Source organism: Ovis aries, chromosome 5, assembly GCF_016772045.2.
Source record: "Ovis aries strain OAR_USU_Benz2616 breed Rambouillet chromosome 5, ARS-UI_Ramb_v3.0, whole genome shotgun sequence".
NCBI lineage: Eukaryota > Metazoa > Chordata > Mammalia > Artiodactyla > Bovidae > Ovis > Ovis aries.
Window position 1 is genome coordinate 11372438 of NC_056058.1, and position 25188 is coordinate 11397625.

At 43.9% G+C, this 25188-nt stretch overlaps 1 protein-coding gene across 2 annotated transcripts in view; it reads right to left on the reverse strand.

Annotated features, from left to right (window-relative positions):
- Positions 1–25188, reverse strand: part of LOC101103644 (mucin-16) — a 76125-nt gene that overhangs the window by 39532 nt on the left and 11405 nt on the right. The window contains exons 5-19 of one of the 2 annotated variants that reach the window (XM_060415430.1): positions 22840–23012; positions 19484–19519; positions 19197–19262; positions 17290–17420; positions 17126–17193; positions 15875–16047; positions 14508–14543; positions 13798–13863; positions 11319–11443; positions 11168–11235; positions 9068–9240; positions 6323–6358; positions 6035–6100; positions 1391–1512; positions 1143–1213 (exon numbers count right to left, since the gene is read on the reverse strand). In XM_060415430.1, the coding sequence (XP_060271413.1) occupies positions 1143–1213; positions 1391–1512; positions 6035–6100; positions 6323–6358; positions 9068–9240; positions 11168–11235; positions 11319–11443; positions 13798–13863; positions 14508–14543; positions 15875–16047; positions 17126–17193; positions 17290–17420; positions 19197–19262; positions 19484–19519; positions 22840–23012 (1410 nt within the window). The remainder of the gene's footprint in view (positions 1–1142; positions 1214–1390; positions 1513–6034; positions 6101–6322; positions 6359–9067; positions 9241–11167; positions 11236–11318; positions 11444–13797; positions 13864–14507; positions 14544–15874; positions 16048–17125; positions 17194–17289; positions 17421–19196; positions 19263–19483; positions 19520–22839; positions 23013–25188) is intronic. The other variant, XM_060415431.1, reaches the window with a different exon arrangement.

The following is a 25188-nucleotide window of genomic DNA, read 5'->3' on the forward strand; positions in this document are numbered from 1 at the left end:
TCAGAAGCCTGAATTAACAAGAAAACTTCTGGGATCATCCTCTGTGTTTTTTTCAGTCTTTTAATTTTACTGAGACTTTCAATGGCTAAGCCAAAGATCTCTCTTGGTAAATGTCACATTGCACTTGAAAATATTTGGGTTATTTTCAAATATCTTTGGATATTGATTTCTGACATAATTCCACAGCGATAAGAGAACAGACTCTGTATGATTTCAATACCTTTAGGCTATGAAATTTTTTCACATTGTTTTATGTCCCTGGATATGTTCCAGTGTCTCCCAGTATACAGTCTATGGGAATTTGAATAGAATTTGTATCTTACTGTTGTGTGAAAACTGTATAAATCTTAATATCACATTCCTATAGGTAATTATTCCCTGAGAAGGACATGTCAACCTACTCCAGTATTCTTGCCTGGATAATCCCATGGACAGAGGAGCCTGGTGGGCTACAGTCTATGGGGTTGCAAAGAGTCAGATACAACTGAAGTGACTTAGCACACACGCACACACGTGTAATTACTATTCCTACACCATATATAACATATACGGGGCTTCTCAGGTGGCACTAGTGATAAAGAAGTTTCTTCATTATGTCTCCTGCCGGTACAGTAGACATAAGAGGTGCAGGTTCAATCCCTGGGTGGGGAAGATCCCCTGGAGTAGAAAATGGCAACCCCTCCAATATGCTTGCCTGAAAAATCCCATGGACAAGAGAGCCTGGCAGGCTAGAGTCCATGGGGTCGCAAAGAGTCAGACACGACTGAGGGACTGAGCACACACCTTGCAAGGACGTAATGAAGGCAGGCAGTGGAGGCAGTGCTGTTTAAGGGCTAGGAGTTTGGCTCTAGAACCTGAAATGCTGGGGTTGTTCTGTGTGACCTTCACAAATTACTTAATCCCTCTGAGCCTCAGTTTCTCCTTTTGTTCTTGCTACCTGAGTCTGTGGAGAGGACCGATGATTAAATATAAAGTAACAGCACACTGCCTTGGGTCTTAGCACTTGTTAGTTGCTGGTGTTATTGTTGTTGTTAATACTTAGTATCCATGAACAGCAGTCATGCTAAGCGTGAGTGAAGTCAGGGAGCTGGTAGATTACGGTCCCATTAACCTGCTGGCTGTGTTGTTGGGGAGGGTCTTACCTGAGCAAGGCTAGTCTGCAACCCGAATAGAGGGATCCCAGACTGCTGCTATTCTTGAACAGGTGTTTGAGCTATTAAAAAGGAGAGGGGAGTTGAGAAGGAACCGCTGAGAGAGGCCAGGAGGAGCTGGGACATAGGTGGACTAATAGGTCAGGTGGGTGGGGCTGGCAGTAGTGGGCGGAGCTGGGGCAAAGTGGGTGGGGCTAGTGTTAGTGGGTGAGGCTGGCATTGATGGGCGGGGCTCTCACCAGACCCTGCAGGATCAACTCGGTGGCATTGAATTTCCAGGAGCCAGGGTACTGCATGTCCTCCTCGAAGATTAGGTTGGTGATGGTGAAGTTGAGGGTGAAAGGCATCAGAAGAGGGACTCCTGGTGCAGCAGGGGAAGGAAAAAGACCACTCTTGAGTCAGACCTGGGCTGACCTCTAAGATAACTTCCAGGGACAGAAATGGAGGACCCAGATCTGAGGAAGCAAAGATTCCCAGCTGGCAGGCCACTGTAGGACCAGAGACAGAAGGCTAAATAAGGAGCAAAGCAAAATGCTGTTAAATGCAGTAGGGTGCACACTCATTAGGATGGCTACTACTTTTTAAAAAGGAAAGAAAAAGAAGCGTTGGGAATTCCCTGGCAGTCCAGTGGTTAGGACTCCACCTAGTCTTTCACTGCTGAGGGCCCAGGTTCAATTCCTGGTTAGGGAACTAAGATTCTGCAAGCCATGCCATGTAAAAAAAAAAGATACTGTTGGTGAGGACATGGAGAAATTTGATTCTCATGCATTGTTGGTGGAAACGCTGGTGGAGTTGCTATAGAGAACAGTTTGGTGGTTCCTCATAAAGTTAATTCACTCCTAGGTATGTACACCCAAAGAACTGAAAACAGGGACTTGGAGACTTGAAAACAAATGCTCACAGCAGCAGCATTTACAGTAGCCAAAAAGTGGAAGAAACCTAAGTATCCATTAACAGATGAATGGATAAAGAAAATGTGGTATATACAATGGGATAGTATTCAGCTATAACAGGAATTTAGGAAGTCAAGAGATACCTGGAGTAACAGGCAAATTTGGCCTTGAAGTACAAAATGAAGCAGGGCAAAGGCTAACAGAGCTTTGTCAAGAGAATGCACTGGTCATAGCAAACACCCTCTTCCAACAACACAAGAGATGATTCTATACATGGACATCACTAGCTGGTCAATACCAAAAAGATGGAGAAGCTGTATACAGTCAGCAAAAACAAGACCAGGAGCTGACGTGGCTCAGATCATGAACTCTTTATTGCCAAATTCAGACTTAAATTTAAGAAAGTAGGGAAAAACCACTAGACCATTCAGGTATAACCTAAATCAAATCCCTCACGATTATACAGTGGAAGTGACAAATAGATTCAAGGGATTAGATCTGATAGACAGAGTTCCTGAAGAACTATGGATGGAGGTTCATGACATTGTACAAGAGGCAGTGATCAAGACCATCCCCAAGAAAAAGAAATGCAAAAAGGCAAAATGGTTGTCTGAGGAGGCCTTACAAATAGCTGAGGAAAGAAGAGAAGCCAAAGGCAAAGGAGAAAAGAAAAGATATACCCATTTGAATGCAAAGTTCCAAAGAATAGCACAGAGAGACAAGAAAGCCTTCCTCAGTGATCAATGCAAAGAGATAGAGGAAAACAACAGAATGAGAAACACTGGAGATCTCTTCAAGAAATTTAGAGATACCAAGGGAACATTTCCAGCAAAGATGGGCGCAATAAAGGACAAAAATGGTATGGACCTAACAGAAGCAGAAGATATTAAGAAGAGGTGGCAAGAATACACAGAAGAACTCTACAGAAAAGATCTTCATGACCCAGATAACCATGATGGTGTGATCACTCACCTAGAGCCAGATGTCCTGGAATGTGAAGTCAAGTGGGCCTTAGGAAGAATCATTGTGAACAAAGCTAGTGGAGGTGATGGAATTCCAGTTGAGCTATTTCAAATCCTAAAAGATGACGCTGTTACAGTACTGCACTCAATATGCCAGCAAATTTGGGAAACTCAGCAGTGGCCACAGGACTGGAAAAGGTCAGTTTTCATTCCAATCCCAAAGAAAGGCAATGCCAAAGACTGCTCAAACTAGCGCACAACGGCGCTTATCTCACACGCTAGCAAAGTAATGCTCAAAATTCTCCAAGTGAGGCTTCAACAGTATGTGAACTGAGAACTTCCAGATATTCAAGCTGGATTTAGAAAAGGCAGAGGAACCAAAGATCAAATTGCCAACATCTGTTGGATCGTTGAAAAGGCAAGAGAGTTCCAGAAAAACATCTGTTTCTGCTTTATTGACTATGCCAAAGCCTCTGACTGTGTGGATCACAATAAACTGTGGAAAATTCTTAAAGAGATGGGAATACCAGACCACCTGACCTGCCTCCTGAGAAACCTATATGCAGGTCAGGAAGCAACAGCTAGAACTGGACATGGAACAACAGGTTGGTTCCAAATAGGAAAAGGAGTACATCAAGGTTGTATATTGTCACCCTGCTTATTTAACTTATATGCTGAGTACATCATGTGAAATGCTGGGCTGGATGAAGCACAAGCTGGAATCAAGATTGCCGGGAGAAATCTCAATAACCTCAGATATGCAGATGACACCACTCTTATGGAAGAAAGCTAAGAACTAAAGAGCCTCTTGATGAAAGTGAAAGAGGAGAATGAAAAAGCTGGCTTAAAACTCAACATTCAGAAAACTAAGATCATGGCATCCAGTCCCATCACTTCATGGGAAATAGAGGGGGAAACAGTGGAAACAGTGTCAGACTTTATTGTTTTGGGCTCCAAAATCATGGCAAATCGTGACTGCAGCCATGAAATTAAAAGACACTTGCTCCTTGGAAGGAAAGCTATGACCAACCTAGACAGCATATTATAAAGCAGAGACATTACTTTGCCAACAAAGGTCTGTCTAGTCAAAGCTATAGTTTTTCCAGTAGTCATGTATGGATGTGAGAGTTGGACTATAAAGAAAGCTGAGCACCAAAAAATTGATGCTTTTGAGCTGTGGTGTTGGAGAAAACTCTTGTGAGTTCCTTGGACTGAAAGGAGATCCAATCAATCCATCCTAAAGGAAATCAGTCCTGAATATTCATTGGAAGGACTGATGCTGAAGCTGAAGCTCCAATACTTTGGCCATCTGATACAAAGAACTGACTCATTGGAAAAAAGACCCTGATGCTGGGAAAGATTGAAGGTGGGAGGAGAAGGGGATGACAAAAGATGAGATGGTTGGATGGCATCACCGACTTGATGGACATGAGTTTGAACAAGCTCTGGGAGTTGGTGATGGACAGGGGCGCCTGGTGTGCTGCAGTCTATGGAGTTGCAAAGAGTTGGACACGACTGAGCAACTGAACTGAACTGAACTGATAAAAGGAATGAACTTCTAATACTTCTACAACATGGATGAATCTTAAAAACATTATGCTAAGTGAAATAAATCAAACATGAAAAGACAAATACTGTATGATTCCCCTCACATAAAGTTACCTAGATTAGGTAAATTCACAGAGGCAGAAGAGAGAATAGAGGATACCAGGGCTGGGCATGGGGGTTAAGGGGATTTAATGTTTAATGGGTTTGGAGTTTCTGTTTGGGATGCTGCAAATTTTCTGGAAATGGATGGTGGTGATGACTGTACAATATTGTGAATAAACACTTAAAAATGATAAATTAAAAAAATTTAAATAGTAAATTATATCGGTTCTATAGTAAATTCTCTCAGCCTCTCGCCAGTCATGTGACCAGGGGCATGTTACTTAACTTGTCTGCCTATCTCCATTTCTTTATCTGTACAATGGGGAAGATTATGCATTGTAGAGAAATTATGAAGGTTAAGTGACTGTTAAAAGAGTCAGCACATTTCAAGGATATTATGCTGAATGAAAGGAGCCAATCCTCAAAGCTTACATGTACTTATATAACATTCTCAAAATAACAAAATTATAGAGATGGAAAACAGATTAGTAGTTGCCAAGGGTTTGAGTGGGAAAGATTGTTGTTTGTCGTGTCTGACTCTTTGAGACCCCATGGACTGTAGTCCGCCAGGCTCCTCTGTCCTTGGGATCCTCCAGGCAAGAATACTAGAGTGGGTAGCCATTTCCTTCTCCAGAGGGGCCTCCTGACCCCGGGATCAAACCCAGGTTTCCTGAATTGCAGGAAGATTCTTTACCGTCCATCACAAGGGAAGCCCTTAGTAGAGGGGGCGAGGGACTAAAATCTTATTCCCTCTGCTAGCACAGAACACATATCCAATAAATATTTGCCACACTAAAATCCTTGATACTCCCTGTGGTAGGTGTTTTATGCACATTTTCTTTCTTTTTAAATTAATTTTTTAATTGGCATATAGTTGATATACTCACATTTTCATTTCACTTTCACAAAGACCACCAATATTATTATTCTTACTTGGCAGGTGAGGAAACTGAGGCACTGAGAGGATACGTAAATTACCCATGGTCAACAGAACTGGATGGATGAAGAATTCATATTCCATGCCCTGGAATTTAGAGCAGTGCAGGGGCAGCCCATGGTAGTTCTCATTGTTTCATGGCAGCTTGTCTCTGAAACCCATGGGTCCTAGCTTTGAGGCTTCCTAGAAGGATCTGGGGGCTTCCCTGGTGGCTCAGAGCGTAAAGAATTCACCTGCAATGTAAGAGACCTGGGTTCGATCCCTGGGGTGGGAAAATCCCTGGAGGAAGGCATGGTCACCCACTCCAGTCTTCTTGCCTGGAGAATCCCATGGACAGAGGAGCCTGGCAGGCTACAGTCCATGGGGTCACAAAGAGGCAGACACGACTGAGTGACTAAGCACACACAGCAACAGAAAGATCTGGAGAAAGAAGTCACCTACCTGTGGAGTTAGGGAAGTGGGTTGGCACCATGGAAGTCCCTGGGAAGGGTGAGGAGGTCCCAGCAGCTGAGGAGAAATGGTCTGGAGTGAGAATAGGGATTCTAAGTGGGGCATGGATGCCACCACGTGCATCCTTCTGATCCAATTGGAGCCACTGTACGTAGCAGGCATTGGATGAGACACCCAGGTCCTCCCATATCTCTGCTCCCTGAGGCTCTGGAAGGAGGGGATCAGTGTCTGTCCACCAGGGGCCTGGAGCACACAGTTATCAAGGTCTTGAGTACTCACCACTGGGGGTGGAGGCTGACGTCCATTGGGTGTAACCTGCAATGAGAAACGGAGACAGGATTGGGATGCAAGCAGGAATGAGATGGCCAAGATAGAGCTCAAGGACCAACAACCCCTACCCTCAACTGAGACTTCAAGTTGCAAAGCAAGAGTTATGATGGAGGAACAACTGCATCTTGTTCTTAAAAGGCTTGTGACCCCATGGACTGCAGACCACCAGGCTGAGAAATCAAAGATCCAATATATGTCTTCATGGGTTCATAATTTACTGTGTGTTTTAGTCACTAAGTCACGTCCAGCTCTTTGCAACCCCATGGGCTGTAGTCCACCAAGCTCCTCTGTCTGTGGGATTCCCCAGGCTAGACTATGAGAGTAAGTTGCCATTTCCTGCTCCAAAGGATCTTCTGGATAGAGATGAAACCTGCATCTCCTGCCTTGGCAGTTGGATTCTTCACCACTTAGCCACAAGGGGAGCCCTTGCAATTTATTTGGGAAGATAAATACACTGACATTTCTAGAACATGGGCTCTAAATTCATGCTTTTCTAGAGGAGATTTTGAGATATTGCCAGGGGGAAGATGAATGGCCACACTCTTGGGTCTCCATTGGCTACAGGCAGATTGATAGTATCTTTCATCTTCTTTTTTTTTTTTAATTTGTTTATTTGGTTGCAGCAGGTCTTAGTTGTAGCTTGTGGGATGAAGTTCCCTGTTAGGAGCAGAGTTAGTCGCTCTGTTGTGCCCAACTCTTTGCAATTCCCATGGACTGTAGCCAGCCAGGCTCCACTGTCCATGGGGTTCTCCAGGCAAGAATACTGGAGTGGGTTGCCATTTCCTTCTCCAGGGGATCTTCCCAATCCAGAGATGGAAGCTGGGTCTCCTGCACTGCAGGCAGTTTCTTTAGCATCTGAGCCACCAGGGAAGTTTCCTGACCAGGGATCAAACTTGGGACCCTTGCATTGGGAATGGAAGTTCCAAGTCTCTTTCATCTTCTGGAGAAAGGCTTTATGCCTCAGACAAGTTTATAAATGAAAGTTCTGGAATGCAGGAATAGCCCATGGGCTTTCTTGAGTCATCAAGAGAGATTGCTCAAGTGGGAAATGATACACAGGATGGGTCCTGTGGAAAACTGGAGAATCCTATCCCTTCTGGGAGGGGAGAGTATCAGCTTCAACATGTGGTTACAAAAAGGACACTCAGATTTTGCCCATCGCTGACAGTGAAAGCGTTTGATGAATGTCTGTCCTCTATTATGTCTAAGATGGGGAAAATGATTCTTTCTAGAGTTTTGATCATTAAATGGCAGGACTCATGGCATACAGTTAGAATGCAAAGGCAATCCATAAGTGATCTATGTGTATGTATAAGGCATTTTTAAATTTTTATTTTATATCGGTGTGAAAATGTGAAGTCACTCTCTCAGTCATGTCTGACTCTTTGTGACCCCATGGACTATACAGTCCATGGAATTCTCCAGGCCAGAATACTGGAGTGGATAGCCTTTTCCTTCTCCAGGGGATCTTCCCAACCCAGGAATCGAACCCAGGTCTCCCACACTGCAGGTAGAGTCTTTACCAGCTGAGCCACCAGGGAAACCCATATGAGTGTAGTTGATTTGCAAAGTTATATTGGTTTTGGGTGTGCAATGGGGGTGATTCAGTTACACACACACACACACACACACACACACACACACACACACACTATATATATCCACTCTTTTTTAGACTCTTTTCCCATGTGGGTCATTATAGAGTCAGTGGAGTTCACTGGGCTGTACAGTGGGCCCTTGTTGACTTTCTATTTTTTATATAGTAGTATGTGTATGTTAACTCCAGACTTCTAATTTATCCATCCTCCCCCCTTTTTTTTGCATAAGTGTTTGACTGGAAATTTTCTGTGTGCAAAATTTAATCCCTCTATATGAAACTTTTATCTCAATTTTACTGACAAAGAAACTGAGGCTTAGAGGGATTAAATAAATTATCCTAAGTCACAAGACTGATTTTATCCCAAATCTGTGGAGTTCCATTCCTTCATTCACACCATCCTTTACCTTAGAACTACTCAGTTGTGTCCAACTCTTTTCAACCTCATGGACTATACAGTCAATGGAATTCTCCAGGCCAGAATACTGGAAAGGGTGGCCTTTCCCTTCTCCAGGGGATCTTCCCAACCCAGGGATCGAACCTTGGTCTCTCACATTGCAGGCGGATTCTTTACCAGCTGAACCACCACGGAAGCCCAAGAATACTGGAGTGGGTCTTCTCCAGTTGATCTTCCCGACCCAGGAATTGAACCAGGGTCTCCTGCATTGCAGGAAGATTCTTTACCAGCTAAGCTACCAGGGAAGTCCACTTAGAACTATTCATAAAAACCTAAGAAGGGCTTCCCAAGTGGCTCAGTGGTAAAGAATCCTGCCAATGCAGGAGATGAGGGTTTGATCCCTGGGTTGGGAAGATCCCTAGAGGAGGAAATGGAAACCCACTCCAATATTCTTGCCTGGGAAATCCTATGGACAGAGGAGCCTGGCAGGCTACATATAGTCCATGGGGTTGCAAAGAGTCTAGCCCAACTTAGCAACTAAAATAACAATAACAACCTAGGAAAGCTAACACTTTTGGAAATAGCTGATATGCATTAAAACAAAAAACCTTTAAAATATGTTAACATTATTTAGATGGAATATTACATTGGTTTGTCTTCCCCCTTCCAAAAATAATAATAATAATAATAAGATGCTCACCATTGACATAGAGGCTGTGCTTGTCCAAAGTGAAGGATCCCAGCTGGGTGACACCATGAGTCTCATGGCTCAGTTCCCGGTACAGCCTCTCTCGGTCTAGTTTAGGGCCCATGGGGTTAGGTCGGTGAGTACAGACAGCATCAACTCCAGTGGCTCTTCTGTGTTTTTCAGGCCTGGGTAGGGTAGGACACAGGCATAGGGAGGTGGGAATTCCAGAAAAGGGCTCTGGAAAGCCTCACTGAGGGAAGGAATTAAGAAGGGAAAACCAGAATGGTTGTGGTGTTGAGGGAGAATTGGAAATGACTATGCCAGCCAAGGTCCCTGAACACAGTGGATGTAGCATCTGGAAATGCTGATATTGGTGCTAAGCTGGCACTCAAAACAAGGCATCACACACCGTAACAACAAAAGCAGGACAGAAGGGTTGGAAGGAAGGAATCTGAGGGTTCAACAAGGTTACAAAAGGCAATGTCAAATTCCTTAAATTCCAGCCTTGCCACTCAACTGCTGAGTGACTCTGGCTAAGTCTCTCAAACTCTCTGTGGCTAAATTTTTTTCATTCATTAAATGAAGTAATAGTATAGACCTCATAGTACTTAGCACTCAGCTCAATAAAAGGCAGCTAAGTTTACTACATATTAATAGGGCCAGTGTTCTTCGTGAATGGACCCTGTGATGAGAGAAACAAGAGTTTTTTGAAAGAAACAGTGAGGTCAAGCTGCCAGTCTAGGGTGGAGGTGGGATGGGGGACTGTATCGCAGAGCCAAAAATATCTCAGTGGATCAGTGGAATCAGTGGAAATGGGAAGACCTAGAATCATGTCTGGAGGGCAAGAGTGACTATCTTCAGAGCTGGGGGCATTTCATTCTCTGACAAAAGGTCAGCGACCAGCAGATGTCATACAAGGGAGTAGGGTACCCTGAGTATACACATGGAGTTTTCCACATGCTGAATTTACTCTCAGTGCTTGAAAATATAAAACATTGTAAGGCTTCCCTGGTGGCTCAGGGGTAAGGAATCCGCCTGCTAATGCAGGAGACAAGGTTCGTTTGATCCCTGATACAGTAAGATTCCACATGCCGTGAAGCAACTAAGTCCGTGCACCACAACTACTGAGGCTGTGCTCTAGAGAGTAGCCCCCACTTGCCGCAACCAGAGAAAGCCCATACACAGCAACAAAGATCCAGCATAGCCATAAATAAATAAATATAATTATTTAAAAAGATTGTGAATAATATATTGCATGCATAGATATAATGATGCACCCTCTACAGGAAGCTTTCTTAACCTTGGCACCAAGAACATTTCAGGTCAGGTAATTCTTTGCCTTGGGAGACTGTCCTGTGCATTGTAGGATATTTAGCAGCATCCCTGGCCTCATTCACTAGATACCCCCAGTAGTAACCTCCACTCTTGAACTGTGACAACCAAAAAAATGTCTTGGACTTCTCTGGTGGTGCAGTGGATAGGAATCTGCCTGCCAATGCAGGGGACATGGGTTTGACCCCTGTTTTGGAAAGTTGTAGCCCGTGGACTACAACTGCTGAGCCCGTGCTCTAGAACCCAAGAGACATAACTACTGAGCCTGAGTTGCAACTACTGAAACCCTTGCACACAGAGCCTGTGCTCCACAAGAAGAGAAGCCACTGCAACGAGAAGCCTTTGCACAACCGTTAGAGAGTTGGCCCCACTCACCGCAACTAGAGAAAAGACTGCACAAAACAATGAAGACCTGGCACAGCCAAAAAATAAATAAGTAAAATGATTTTTAAAATGTCTCCAGATATTGCCAGATATCCCCTGGGAGTGAAATCACTCTTGGTTGAAAACTACTGCTCTCTAGCGGTGAAGCTGACATGATTATTTTTTTCCTTAATGAGCTCCAGAAGAAAGGTCTTTCTGAAAAGTTCTACCTTCTCTCCTGGGAAGGAGAATCTAAGAGGATTTGCATTTTCTGGTCAGAAACATAGTGTGAGGCAGGGTGAGAGCTGGTGGTCAGCTGTCCCTGGGATAGTGGGTATAATATGTGAGAGTCTAGGTCTTGGTCATCACCCCACCCTCTTCCCTGCATTATCCGGGTGTCTACTCTGGCGTTCTCACCTGAGCAAGGTCAGTCGGCAGCCAGAATACAGGAGCCCAATACTGCTATTCTGGAACAAGGGTTTGAGCTGGGGATGAAAGAAAGGGAAGTGAGCATATGATGCGCAAGGGTCTGGGCAGGGACGCGGGTAGGCACTGGAGGGGTTCTCACCAGGCGATTCAAGATCCTTTCCATGGTGCTGAATAGCTCAGATCCTGGGGGACTCATGTCCTCTGTGTAGTTCAGGTTGGTGATGGTGAAGTTGAGGGTGAAAGGCACCAGAGAAGGGCTCATGCCTGCAGTGGGAAGGGAGAGAGAGCTTCATTATGAGCTCTGGCTGGGATGGCTGTGAACGGTGGGTCCAGAGTTGTCAGCTTAGCCTCAGCATCCAGTGAGTCAGGCTTAAGATAGCCAACCCCGTCACCCTTGCATCCAGCCGGACTTAGAGAAGATGAGGGGCCTCCATACCGGAAGGATAATTTTAGCTGGAAAAAACCTCAACTCTTTTCAGCCTGATGTGTCTAAAGATAAACAGCTATTAGATATTTCTGTGGGAGGAAGAGAAGCAAAGTCACTAGACCACCCCCAGCGGCAGAGACCTCCTATAGTCTCTGACTTCATCAGGAGAGAATGTGCGGCTACTGAGTGGTCAAGACTGTTCTTCCCATGAAAGTGACCCCTCCTTCTTTGTCAATAACCATCGTTGAAGGGTACATTTTATTTTTTAATCAATAGTTTCAAGCTGAAGTACAGTTATTTACAATGTTGTGTGAATTTCTGCTGTACAGCAAAGTGAAAAAGTTGAAGCCATGGTGGCTGAAACTTTCCCAAACTTCTTTAAAACATACATTTTCAGATTCAGGAAATTTTATAAAATCCCAAAGAGGAGAAACTCAAAGAAAACCATGCTCAGATGCATATGATCAAACTGTTGAACACCAAAGATGAAGAACAAATTGTGGATACATCTCGAGACAAATGACAGCTTCAGTCATGGAGTGACTTGATTTATAGCACATGTCACACTTCAGACATGTTATATAAACAGTTAAGTTGATCAGGGTGGAGCAGTGAGGTAGCGGACACTATGCATCCTGCCTATAATGTGTAAAAAGCTTGCAGTGTCTTGCCTTGCAAAACACAGAATTCCTGAAGGCAGAATTCAAATTATGAGCCACTAGTTTGTATTTCCTAACTCTGGATTCACATGGTGGGATTAAGGCTCAAGGATGCTTACCCTCCACCATGACCCACATAGTCAAACCTATGGTTTTGTCATGTATAGATGTGAGAGCTGGACCATAAAGAAAGCTAAGTGCCGAAGAATTGATGCTTTCAAACTGTGATGCTAGATAAGACTCTTGAGAGTTCCTTGGACAGCAATGAGATGCTTGCAGAGACTCAAAACAGTCAATCCTAAAGGAAATCAGTCCTGAATATTCATTGGAAGGACTGATACTGAAACTGAAGCTCCAATACTTTGGCCACATGATGAGAAGTGCTGACTCATTGGAAAAGACCCTGATGCTGGGAAAGATTGAAGGCAGGGGGAGAAGGGGATGACAGAGGATGAGATGGTTGGACGGCATTACTGACTCAATGGACATGAGTTTGAGTAAACTCTGGAAGATGGTAAAGGACAGGGAAGCCTGGTGTGCTGCAGTCCATGGGGTTGCAAAGAGTCAGATAACACTTAGCAACTGAACAACAATGCTCACTCTGGACATGATAAAGACCCGAAGATGCAAATAAAAAAAAATATCTTGGGACTTTCTTGGTTTAAGAATCCACCTGTCAGTATAGGGGACACAGATTTGATCCCTGGTCTGTGAAGATTCCTTACATGCCTTGGAGCAACTAAGCCTGTAAGCCACAACTGCTGAGCCTATGCCCCTAGAGCTTTTACTCTGCTACAAGAGAAGCCACTGCAATGAGAAGCCATTGCACTGTAATCCAAGAAAGCCCACATATAGCAACGAAGATCCAGGGCAGTCAAAAAAAAAAAACACCAAAAACCCAAAACTTAAGGGCTGGCATAAGACAGGTTTTATGATATAAACCAGGTCCCTGTACCAGGTACCTGGAGATTCAGGAGCCCTTAGACAAGAGTATGGAGCAAGAATCAACTCAAGACTAAGATCCTAAATGATTTTCTGCATGTTCAAATACAATCCACAAATTCAAACCTATACAGAGATTGTTATCTTCATCTAATCAATAAATACACAGTGAATGCTGATCAGGTGTTAAGCTCCAGGGTGACAAATACGCAGAGACTGAATAAAGCAAACTGGAGTAAATTCCATGAAAGAAATACTCAAGGTGATACGATAGAGAAAAACCCGTGAGCCAGGTACGGATTCAGGAGAAATGCTGTCTCATTTAAGTGACTTTGGAAGGTCTTTTGGTGAAGGTGATGATCAAGCTGAAACGTGAAAGTTAAATAAGTTGCTAGGCATACCTCATCTCCAGAAAGGGCTACTAAAAAGGCAAGACAGAGGTTAGGACAGTAGAAGAACAGACAAGCCTCTGATGTGGCCAAAGCTTAGAAAGTGTGAGAGAAAATGTGGGACAGGATGAGGCTGGGTGGCCAATAGGGACCAGACAGTGCAGAGCTGAAGTTTCCTAGGTCCCAGAGAGCAGGTCCTACCTGTAGATCTGAGGATGGGGGACAGAGACGTGGAAGATTCCAGAGAGAATGTAGAAGTCACTGGAGCTGAGGGGAAAAAAATGGGGAAAATGATTTAGTTCCATCTGGAGCAGATTGTAGAAGCAGAAACTTTTCATTGGAATTTGGATTTCTATCTTAAAAAAAATTTTTTTTTTGATGTGGACCATTTTTTAAGTCTTTATTGAATTTGTTACAATATTGCTTCTGCTTTAGTATTTTGGTCATGAGGCATATGGGATCTTTTACAGTGATAAAGAATCCACTTGCCAGTGCTGGAAACACAGGAGATGCAGGTTCAGTCCTTGGGTTGGGAAGATCCCCTGGAGAATGGCATGGCAACCCACTCTAGCATCCTCGCCTGGAGAATCCCATGGACAGAGGAGCCTAGTGGGCTATAGTCCATGGGGTCACAAAGAGTTGGACACAACTGAGCAAGCATGCAGGCTCCCCGACCAGGGATCAAACCCACACCCCTGACACTGGAAGGCGAAGTCTTAACCACTGGACCGAGAAGGAAGTCCCTGTGTTTCTATCTCGACTCAGAACAAGAACTTGGGTAGGTTAAGAGCTGCTCTGGGGCTACGGCTGGGCATTTAGGGAAGAGGCATTGGGAATTTCTCTCTTGAAAGATGTGCTCTGGGGAATAAGGGTCCAGTGGGCATTGAAGAGGCACAGATTGAAATACTCACTGCTGGTGGTGGGCATCCAGTACTGACGGCTATAACCTGCAGAAATGGATAAAAGAGTACAGAAGACTGTTAGGATGTTAAGGAGTTAGATGGCAGACCTAGAAATGAAACTAACAGATTCCCTGAGATCTGCGTGAACAGTAATGGTTACATCTTATTCTGTGACCTTCTGTGCCTTGTCCTTTGAAAATAACAAGGAACATCCTCACTATTGTTATTGCTAAAGTGTTTTAAATTAATTTTTATTGGAATATAGTTGCTTTATAATGTTGCGTTCGCTTCTACTGTATACAGATACAGAAAACAAATGTATAGATGATGTTCAGTCACTAAGTTGTGTCTGACTCTTTGCAGCCGCAAAGATTGCTGCACATTAGGCTTTCCTGTCCTTCGCTATCTCCCAGAGTTTGCTCAGACACGTGTCCATTAAGTCAGTAATGCCATCCAACCAATGTATGGCTACCAAGGGGGAAAGGAAGAATGGGAGGAATTGGGAGATAGGGATTGACCTGTATACACTATTGATACTATGTATAAGATGGATAACTAATAAGAACCTACTTTATAGCACAAAGAACTCTACTCAAGGTGCTTTGGTGACCTGAATGGGAAGGAAGTCTCAAAAGGAGGGGATATATGAATATGTATGGCTGATTCATTTTGCTGTACAGTAGAAATTATTGCCAAAACTAAAATGCATTAATACTATTCTGGTATGCATTCTGGGAATGCATCAGAAATAATGCTAAACACTACAAAGATAATGGGGCAAATTTATGAATGAGTGTGTGTTCCAAGCCTTACCCATGCTCTCTCAGTCTCTAAACACAATTTTGTCCTTGCTCTTTCACCTTCTCTGCCGCTACAAAATTTTTACGATAGTATGGCCTTTTCCGGCTTAGTTTCTGGTTTTTTCTTTGAGTGTGTGTGATGTAGAATTGACAAAATTGTGGCAGGTGTGAGAGTGGTATGTGGAGATAAAGGCACAAGGAGATGGAAGAAAGGGGATGCATGTGGTTCAAAATAGAGAAAATTTGCATCTGGCTTTGGGTAGTGAGAAAGAGGGAGAAGGCAATGGCACCCCACTCCAGTACTCTTGGAAAATCCCATGGACTGAGGAGCCTGGTGGGCTGCAGTCCATGGGGTCGCAAAGAGTCAGACACGACTTGGCGACTGAACAAAAAATGTTTAGTAGCACTTCTGGCCTCTATCCACTAGATGTCGCTAGCACCCCTCCAGTGATGACTTGAAAAATGTCTTCGGACATTGTCAAATATCCTCTGGGATGCAGAATCTTCCCAGGATGAGAACTATTGGTATAGAGAGACATGGCTGTAGGAGACCCTGGCTGCAACACAGACACTCACCATTGACATAGAGGCTGTTACTGTCCAGAGTGTAGTTGCCCATCCTGGTGACACCATGAGTCAGCTGACTCAGCTCCCGGTACAACTTTTCCCTGTCCAGCCCAGGCCGTGTGGGGTCAGGATGGTAGGTGCAGATGGCATCCACTCCAGTTGCGGCGCCATCCTTTTCAGTCCTAGGATGGCAGGAACAGAACAGGGACATTCAGAGATGTGGGTGAGTTACATACTTTGTTCATCTTTAAACAGGCTGAGACCTGGGATGTAAGACTCTTTGAGGCAGGGCTTGCACTTGGACAAATGTCTCCTCCAGCAATAAAATATGAAGAAAATATAACGGGCTAAAAATAACCGAGTGTATGTGCGCGTGCGCTCAGTTGCTCGGTCTGTTGGTGACCCCATGGACTGTCGCCTGCCAGGTACCTCTGCCCATGGGATTTCCCAGGCAAGAATACTGGAGCAGGTTGCCATTTCCTTCTTCAGTGGATCTTCTCGACCCAGGGATTGAACCCATGTCTCCTGCATCTCCTACACTGGCAGGCAGATTCTTTACCACTGCCCTAGCTGTTGGGGCAAATTATGGACAACAAAATACAAAGAGAACAAAACAAAAAACCAACCCAACTGCCACTTAACAAAAACAGGAGTTTGGAAGCAAAAATAGGATACTACGCATGCACCTTGCACACAGCACCACCAAATCGGTGGGCAGACCACCCAAGTCACCCCCTGGCCTGACCCCCTGGAAGCACCCTTATCCTCACCTCATATAAGGGACCAGTTTGCTCCACCCCTCGGGCAGCAAACAAACAAGGGAACCGTTGCTTGCTCTCACCCCTGCACTGCTTCAGCGGGAACTCCAATAAAGCCTTGCCTGAATTTCCTGTCTGACATCTGATCAATTTGTATTAAGAAGGACAAGAACCCTGGTTGGTAACAGTCTCTCTCTTAATGAATCCTCCTGCCAATGCAGGAGACAGAGGAGGTGCAGATTCGATCCCTTGGTTGGGAAGATCCCCTGGAGGAGGAACTGGCAACCCATTCCAGTATTCTTGCCTGGAGACTCCCATGGACAGAGGGGCCTGGCAGGTTACTGTCCATGGGGTCTCAAAGAGTCAGATACGACTGAGCGACTAAACAAAGCTGCCCCACCACATCGTAAACCACAAGTCTTCCCCTCCGGGTGAGCTAGCCTGTAACAGTGCAGCCCTCAGGTTGTGTGTGTGTGTGGAGGTGGGGGGAGCCTTGCCTTACCTGAGCAGGGTCAGTCTGCAGTTAGAGTAGAGTGGGCCGACACTGGTGTTCTTGAGCAGAGGACCAAGCTGAGGGGGAGGTGAGAGGGAGATGAGTGGGGGGAGCCAAGGTGCCGGGTGGGGTGAGGACGAGGCAGGCCAGCGCAGGGACTGAAGGGCTCTTACCAGGTGATTCAGAACCTTCTCAGTGAAGTTGAACTTCTCGGATCCTCGGTGCCCCATGTCTGGGGTATAGAACAGGTTGGTAATGGTGAAATTAAGGGTGAATGGCATCAGGGCTGGGCCCATGTCTGCAACTGGAGGGAGAAAGAGAGAGAGGAGACCTGTCAGTCTTCGGTCTGAGCTGTTCAGGGCAGAGAGGGAGGGACTAGTGGCATCTCTCTGGGCATCACTGTACAGTAGGCGAGCCAGACTGAGGTGGCTCACTGGAATACCCTCCCACTCCTCAGTCAGCCAGAGGAGGAGAAGGGACCTTTGTCTTAGAAATGTGACATCAACTTGAAAGGAAACATCAACTCTCTTATCCCAGAGTGTCCAAAAGGTTGACATGTTGTGGGCTACTTTGTAGGAACAGGAGGTACCAAGACCTTTTGAGCTCAAGCTTTAGGCCACAGATACTTGAAAAAAGTCAAGAAAATAAAACTAGCAGTAACTTTTAAAAATGTGCATTTTATATATTCTATTAATCTTAACTTATGGTTACCAGAGAGGGAAGGAGGGAGGGAAGAATAACCTGGAAGACTGAAATTGGCATATATACACCCCTATATATAAACTAGATCACTGATAAGGACCTACTGTGTATCACAGGGAACTCAACACTCTGTAATGACCTATATGGGTCATTACATGGTCTAAATGGGAAATGAACCTAAAAAAAGAGTGGCTATATAGCCACTCTACATACAGTTCTATATGTAGGACTTGGCTGTACATCTGAAACTAACACAACATATCTTAATAAAAATTGAAAAAAAAGTGCATCTTATATATTTCATGGACAAGCCTATATTTATTAAATTTTTTTTGAATGATTTAACAAATTTTACACAGTTTTAAATTGGCAGCTATTTCCATTTACAGCTATTACAAAATATTGGCTACATTTTCTGTGCTGTACAATACATCTTTGGATCTATCTTACACCCAATAGTTTGCATCTCCCCCTCCCCACCTCTGTATAGCCCTTCTCCAGCTCCCGCTGATAACCACTGCTTTCTTCTCTATACCTGTGAGTCAGCTTCTTTTTTTGTTATATTGACGAGTTTGTTGTACTTTTTTAGATTCGCATATAAGTGATATCATACAGTACTTGTCTTTCTCTGTCTGATTTATTTTACTAAGCATAATGGCCTTCAAGTCCATCCAGATTGCTAACAAATGGCAAAATTTCATTTTTGTTTACGATGGAGTAGTATTCCATGATGTGTGTGAGTGCTGTCAGATCTTTCTTCATTCATCTGCTGATGGACACTGAGGTTGCCTTCATAACTTGACAGTTATAGATAGTGCTGTTCTGAGCATTATGGGTGCAGTGTCTTTTCGAATCAGTGTTTTTGTTTTCTCTGGCTATATATACCCAAGAGTTAAACTGCAGGATCATATAGTGGTTCTACTTTTAGTTTTTTGAGAGACCTCTGAACTGTTTTGCTCAGTGGCTGTATCAATTTACATTCCCTCACAGTGTACAAGGGTTCCCTTTCCTCCAAATTCCCGGTAACAGAATAGCAGTAATTTCCAAGAAGGAACTGTTCATAGAAATAGAATAGAGATCAACTAGGAAAAAGCTATTTTCTAGGAGGTGGTGTCTGAGCAAGAACATGCTGAGGTGAGATCCGGAGAACAAGGAAGAACCAAGCACAGCTGAGTTCCTAGAACAGTAAGTTCCAAGAACAGTAAGGATGGACGGATGTTTGGGCCCTGCAGGAACAGAAATGAGGCTGGACTAGGGAGCAGGGTAGACAGTGGGATGGGCTGAGCCTGTGTGGGCATCAGGGTCCAGAGCATGTAAGAATCCATCAGCCATTGAATGGAAGTTGAAGTTTCATGAGATCCAAAGGTTAGATTCCTACCTGTAGAGCTGGGGATGGAAGTTGGAAATGCTGGAGGTCCTGGAGAGAAGGTGGAGGTCGCTGGAGCTGAAAGAATAAAATTCTTGGGGCCTTTCATAAAGCTAGGAGAGGCTACAGTGGTTGATGGATACTTGCTTCTGTTCCTTGGCTTAACCTGAGACTTTTGCTGTTCTGAGGCTATTGTGGGGCTGAGGATTTGGGGAATGGGGCATGCCTTCCTTCCAGGGAGCAGGCTTAGGGTGGAAGGGTCCCAGGGTCATGGAAACATTTGAGCCCTCATTACTCACTGCTGGTGGTGGGGATCCAGTACCGATGGTTGTAACCTGCAAGGAGAGGCAGAAAGAAAGCATAAGATGATGGGAGAGCATCAAGAAAGGAGTGAAGTGTAGAACTAGAAACACAAACTCACAGACCTTCCTGGGTAGTTTTTTTGAGATTCACCAATAAATAATGATGGTTCTTCTTTTTTATTTTTTGGCCACACAGTGCAGCATGTGAGATCTCAGGTCCCTGACTAGAGATCGAACCTGTGCCCCCTGCATTGGGAGGGCAGAGTCTTAATCACTTGACCACTGGGGAGATCCTGATGGTTACTCTTTGTGAGTGAACTGCCTCTTTCTCTGGTCCTTCTGATTAATTTCATCCTCATAACCATTAACCTCAAAGAAAACAATGATCAAATCACTCTCAGTGTTGTTGGGAATTTACCAGCTACCTGGAATGCTATCACCCTCACCAAATGAACGTGTTAGTCTCTCAGTCATGTCCAACTCTTCGCAACCCCATGGACCTGTCCATGGAATTTTCTAGGCAAGAATATTGGAGTGGGTTGCCATTCCCTTCTCCAGGAGATCTTCCCAACCCAGGGATTGAACCCATGTCTCCTGCATATGTAGATGGGTTCTTTACCACTGAGCCACCAAAGAGGACCCTATCCATGATCCAGAACCATACTTATTCAAATCCTCTTTCCCCCATTTTCTCTTATTCTCCAACTTTATACTCTCTGGCTGACCCCCAAGTCTCTCTTTCTCTTCCTTTCGGTCACTATCTCAAAGGAGTGGGTTGCCATTCCCTTCTCCAGGGGGTCTTCGTGACCCAGGGGCTTAACCCCGGTCTCCCACATTGCAGGCATCTTCTTTACCATCTGAGCCACTGGGGCTTTATCAAATGAACAAGGACAACAATTTTCCTGTGAGTGTTTTCAGCCTTATTTGTGTTTCTTCATCCATGATGTCTAATTTTGTCCTTGCTCTTTGAGTTTCTCCCACTCCCCAACTCTCCAAAGACAAAGCTTAAGCTTTGATAGCATAGTCCTTGGATTTCTGTGATGTTGGGATTGAGACAGTGAGAGAGAGGAAGAGAGAGAGAGACTTGGGGGTCAGCCAGAGAGTATAAAGTTGGAGAATAAGAGAAAGTGGGGGAAAGAGGATTTGAATAAGTATGGTTCTGGATCATGAATAGGGTCCGCTTTGGTGACTCAGTGGTTAAGAACCTGTCTACCTATGCAGGAGACATGGGTTTGATCCCTGGGTAGGATAGATCCCCAGGAGAAGGAAATGGCAATCCACTCCAATATTCTTGCCTGGGAAATTCGATGGACAGAGGAACCTGGTGGGCTACAGTCCATGGAGTTGCAAATGAGTTGGAAATGACTTAGAGAATAAACAATAACAACAAAGAAATGTAACTGAAACTTATACTTATTTTGTATTTGATGGTTCGAATGGGTTTATTGAAATAAAACTCCTCTCTGAGACTGGGCCACATGGCGCCCAGTTAACTTGAATTATTCAGGTTTTATCTCATTTGACCATCACACTAATCTTGCTGCTGCTGCTGCTAAGTCACTTCAGTCGTGTTCGACTCTGTGTGACCCCATAGACGGCAGCCCACCAGGCTCCCCTGTCCCCGGGATTCTCCAGGCAAGAACACTGGAGTGGGTTGCCATTTCCTTCTCCAATGCGTGAAAGTGAAAAGTGAAAGTGAAGTCGCTCAGTCGTGTCTGACCGTTAGCGACCCCATGGACTGCAGCCCACCAGGCTCCTCCGTCCATGGGATTTTCCAGGCAAGAGTACTGGAGTGGGGTGCCATTGCCTTCTCCGCACACTAATCTTAGGTGACTTTAAAAAAGAACTTCAGTCTACGTTAGATACAGGATACAGGATGCTTGGGGCTGGTGCACGGGGATGATCCAAAGAGATGATATGGGGTGGGAGGTGGGAGGGGGGTTCATGATTGAGAACTCATGTACAACCGTGGCGGATTCATGTCAGTGTATGGCAAAACCAGTACAGTATTGTAAAGTAAAATAAAGTAAAAATAAAAATTAAAAAAAATAAAAAAGAACTTCATTCTAAAAAATGGACAAAAGTCTAGAGAGGTCATGACTTGCCCAGGGCCACAGAGTAAGTAAAAGGCAGGACCAGGGCTTAACTGAAGCAAGACCTGTAATTCACCAAAACCCACAGTAGTTAACTACTGCTTTTAGGTAATTCTTAAGGACTACTGAAATACAAAACAGATTTTAATCCAAGAAGAAAGAAATCATCCAAGGTGATATAGTGAGGACATAATTAATTAATTAGTTTAAATTGTCATATTAGAGGTCCTTTATGTTTTGAATATTTGTTTCTATTTACTTGTTTATTTGGCTGTGTTGGGGCTTAGTTGTGTCACATGGGGTCTTTACTTGTGGAATGTGAACCCTTAATTGCAGCATGTGGGATCTAGTTCCCTGACCAGGGATCGAACCTGGGTCCCCTGCATTGGGAGTGTGGAGTCTTAGCCATTGGATCACCAGGGATGTCCCTTAGAAGTCCTTTAATATGCTTTTCCGTCCTAATATTTGAGCTTGGTATTTAGCTGGGTTAGTCTGCAGTGTAGCCTAGTAATTAGGTGGGCTTAGATTTTAGAGTCAATTTAGGTTTGAGTCCCAATTCTACCACTTGTATTAGTTCGTTTGGTCTTGGAAAAATGGATTTCTCTTCCTAAGCCTTGTTTGTTCCTCTGTAAAATATACATAAAAATCCAAAAATATACATAAAACTCCAAATATACATTAAACTCCATGTTGGGCAGGATTACCAAGGCATAATACATATAACACTCTAGAACATGGGTTCCTCAATAAATACTAGCTTTTAGTACAGGTGTTATTGTAGGTATTGTTGCTAAGAGCATTATTGCAAAGGAATTTGTTGCTAAAAACATTACTAACAGCTTTGTTGTTTGTTTCTTGGGTGGGGTTTAGTTCCAGTAGGCCCTTGAAGAGTGAGTAAAGGACCACAAGCTGTTATTGGGAAAATAAAGACGTGAGGATTAGTCACTGCATTGCAAACCCATTGTTTCTCGGGGAAGAGTTAACCCCAGTGACCGCCATGGGCCTGCTTTCTTCCTAGATGTCTGCGTGTTCCATTTGGGCTTCTGTGAAAGGTCATTGGAATGAAGAAGACTTTGGAAGGAACCTTTATTTCCAGACCTGAAAAGTTCCTTTTAAGTTGTTCTGAAGGGGAGAGAACTGAGTCCCTATGGAAATTCTAGGTTGTTCCAGAACTATGAGAGTGGGTACAGAGAAATCACACTGCAAGGAGACCCCATCTGGAGAGTAGGAGGAGACCCCAGCTAGCGCAGAGCTACTCACCATTGACATAGAGACTGTTCCTGTCCAGGGTGTAGTGGTCCAGCCGAGTGACACCCTGGGTCTGCTGGCTTAGTTCCCGATACAGACGTTCCGTGTCCAGCCTGAAGCCAGTGGGATCTGAGCGGTAGGTGCAGACGGCATCCATCCTGGTGCTTGTTTCACCCTTATCAGCCCTGGGGGAGAAGGGACACAGGAACAGGAACAGGAAGCACGCTTAAAGGTTGGATGCTCTTGATAAACGCTTCCCCTTCAATTGCACTCCTTGGTTTTTATTTTTTAAAAATTCTTTTTGGAGGATAGTTGATTTACAATGTTGTGTTAGTTTCTGCTGTACAGCAAAGTGAATTAGTTAGCCATGTATCCACTTTTTTTAAAGATTCTTTTCCCATATAGACCTAGGCCATTACAGAGTATTGAGCAGAGTTCCCTGTGGTATAGAGTAGGTCCTTATTTATCTATATAAATGAGTTATCTGTTTTGTATAGAGTAGTGTGTATATATCAATCCCAATCTTCCAATTTATCCCTCCCTGCACCTTACCTGCTGGTAACAGTAAGTTTGTTCTCTACATCAAGTAACTCTATTTTCATTTTGTAGAAAAGTTCATTTTTACCCTTTTTAAGATCACTTCCCTGTTTTTTTAAAAAAATATTTATTTGTTTTATTTTATTGTTTTGGCTGTGCCAGGTCTTCATTGCAACATGTGTGGGCTCTAGTTCCCTGACCAGGGATGGAACCCAGCCCCTCTGCATTGGGAGTGTGGAGTCTTAGCCACTGGACCATGAGAAAAGTCCCTTGGTCAGCACTCTCCCCTGGGTTTCATCTGCTTTTCCAAACACATCTTTTTCCATCTTATGCGGGGCTCCAGGTCCCTCCAGCTCCTAAGTGCAATACTCTGCAGGGCTACTCCTTAGCTCAATTACTTCTTTTTCTCCCCGTTCTTTTTTTAAGTTTTAATTCTTTTAAATTAATTTTTATTGGAGTATAGCTGCTTTACAATGTTTGTTAGTTTCTACCGTAGAGAAAAGTGAATTAGCGTATGTTTACATATGCACCCTCCCTTTTGGGCTTCCTTCCCATTCAGGTCACCAGAGCGCATTGAGTAGAGTTCCCTGAGCTGTACAGTATGTTCCCGTCAGCTGTCTACTTTATACATAGTAGATCAGTGTGTATATGAGAGGGCAACAGGCAGGAAGGCCAGGGGTCTCCAAAGGGAGGAAATCGCCTGCAAGTGTCAGACATTTTCATCTCTCTTAAGCGGCAGGAGGAAACAAGCTAGCGATATTTTTTTCCTTCTCTACACAAATTTAAAAGGAGGTTTCTCTTAAAATACTGCATTGCCATAATGACACCTGGTTCCACCTGAAGTTAACTATTCTCAAACCTTGAGATAACCAATGCCTTTTTTATGGAAATGTTTGTCTTAAGCTATGCTAATGTACCATGCATTTACCCCAAACTCTGTCTTCAAGTTGGTCATGCCTAATGGCTCAGAACCTACTTAACAAACCAGTATGTTATACTCAGATATGGTTGCCCCAATCTATGTAAAGGAAACTATTTGTACGGTAATCTGTCTTTTACAAGATTCAAGTTAATCATTTTATGGCCCAGGATGAACCATTTGGTGCCAAGATTACCCCAAAATGCATCTTATGGGTGAGGGGCCTGCTGGCATTCTGAGTTTTAAGACATTCCTTTCTTTCATCAACAGACTGCTGATGACTATATAACATCCAGCTGAAGACTAGCAGGGGCGTACTCTTTCTGCTCCCTTCTGATGCCTATGTCATAAGCTTTTCTATCTCCTTTATATTTTAATAAAACTTTATTACACAAAAGCTCTGAGCGATCAAACCTCATCTCTGGCTCCAGATTGAATTTTTCTCCTCTGGGGGCCAAGAATCCCGGCATCTTTGTGTGATTCAGCAACAACCTTTCATATATAAGTCAATCATAATCTTCCAATTCCTTCCATCCCCTCTTCTGTCTTGGTATCCATTTATTTGTTCTTTACATCTGTGTCTCTATTTCTGTTTTGCAAATAAAATCATCTATACCATTTTTCTAGATTCCACATATGTGTTAATTTATGATATTTGTTTTTCTCTTTCTGACTTATTCACGCTCTGTATGATGCTCTCAAGGTCCATCCACATGTCTGCAAATGACTCAATTTTGTTCCTTTTTATGGCTCAGTAATATTATCTTCATTCTTTTTATTAATTGATTCAAGCTCATTGTTTCACCTACCAGCCCTTAGTGCACTCCCTGTCTACTCATGAAGGTAAATACAGATAGTGACCACTCCAGTAACCATTGAGTCCTGCTTGGGCCCTGGGGTTGGGG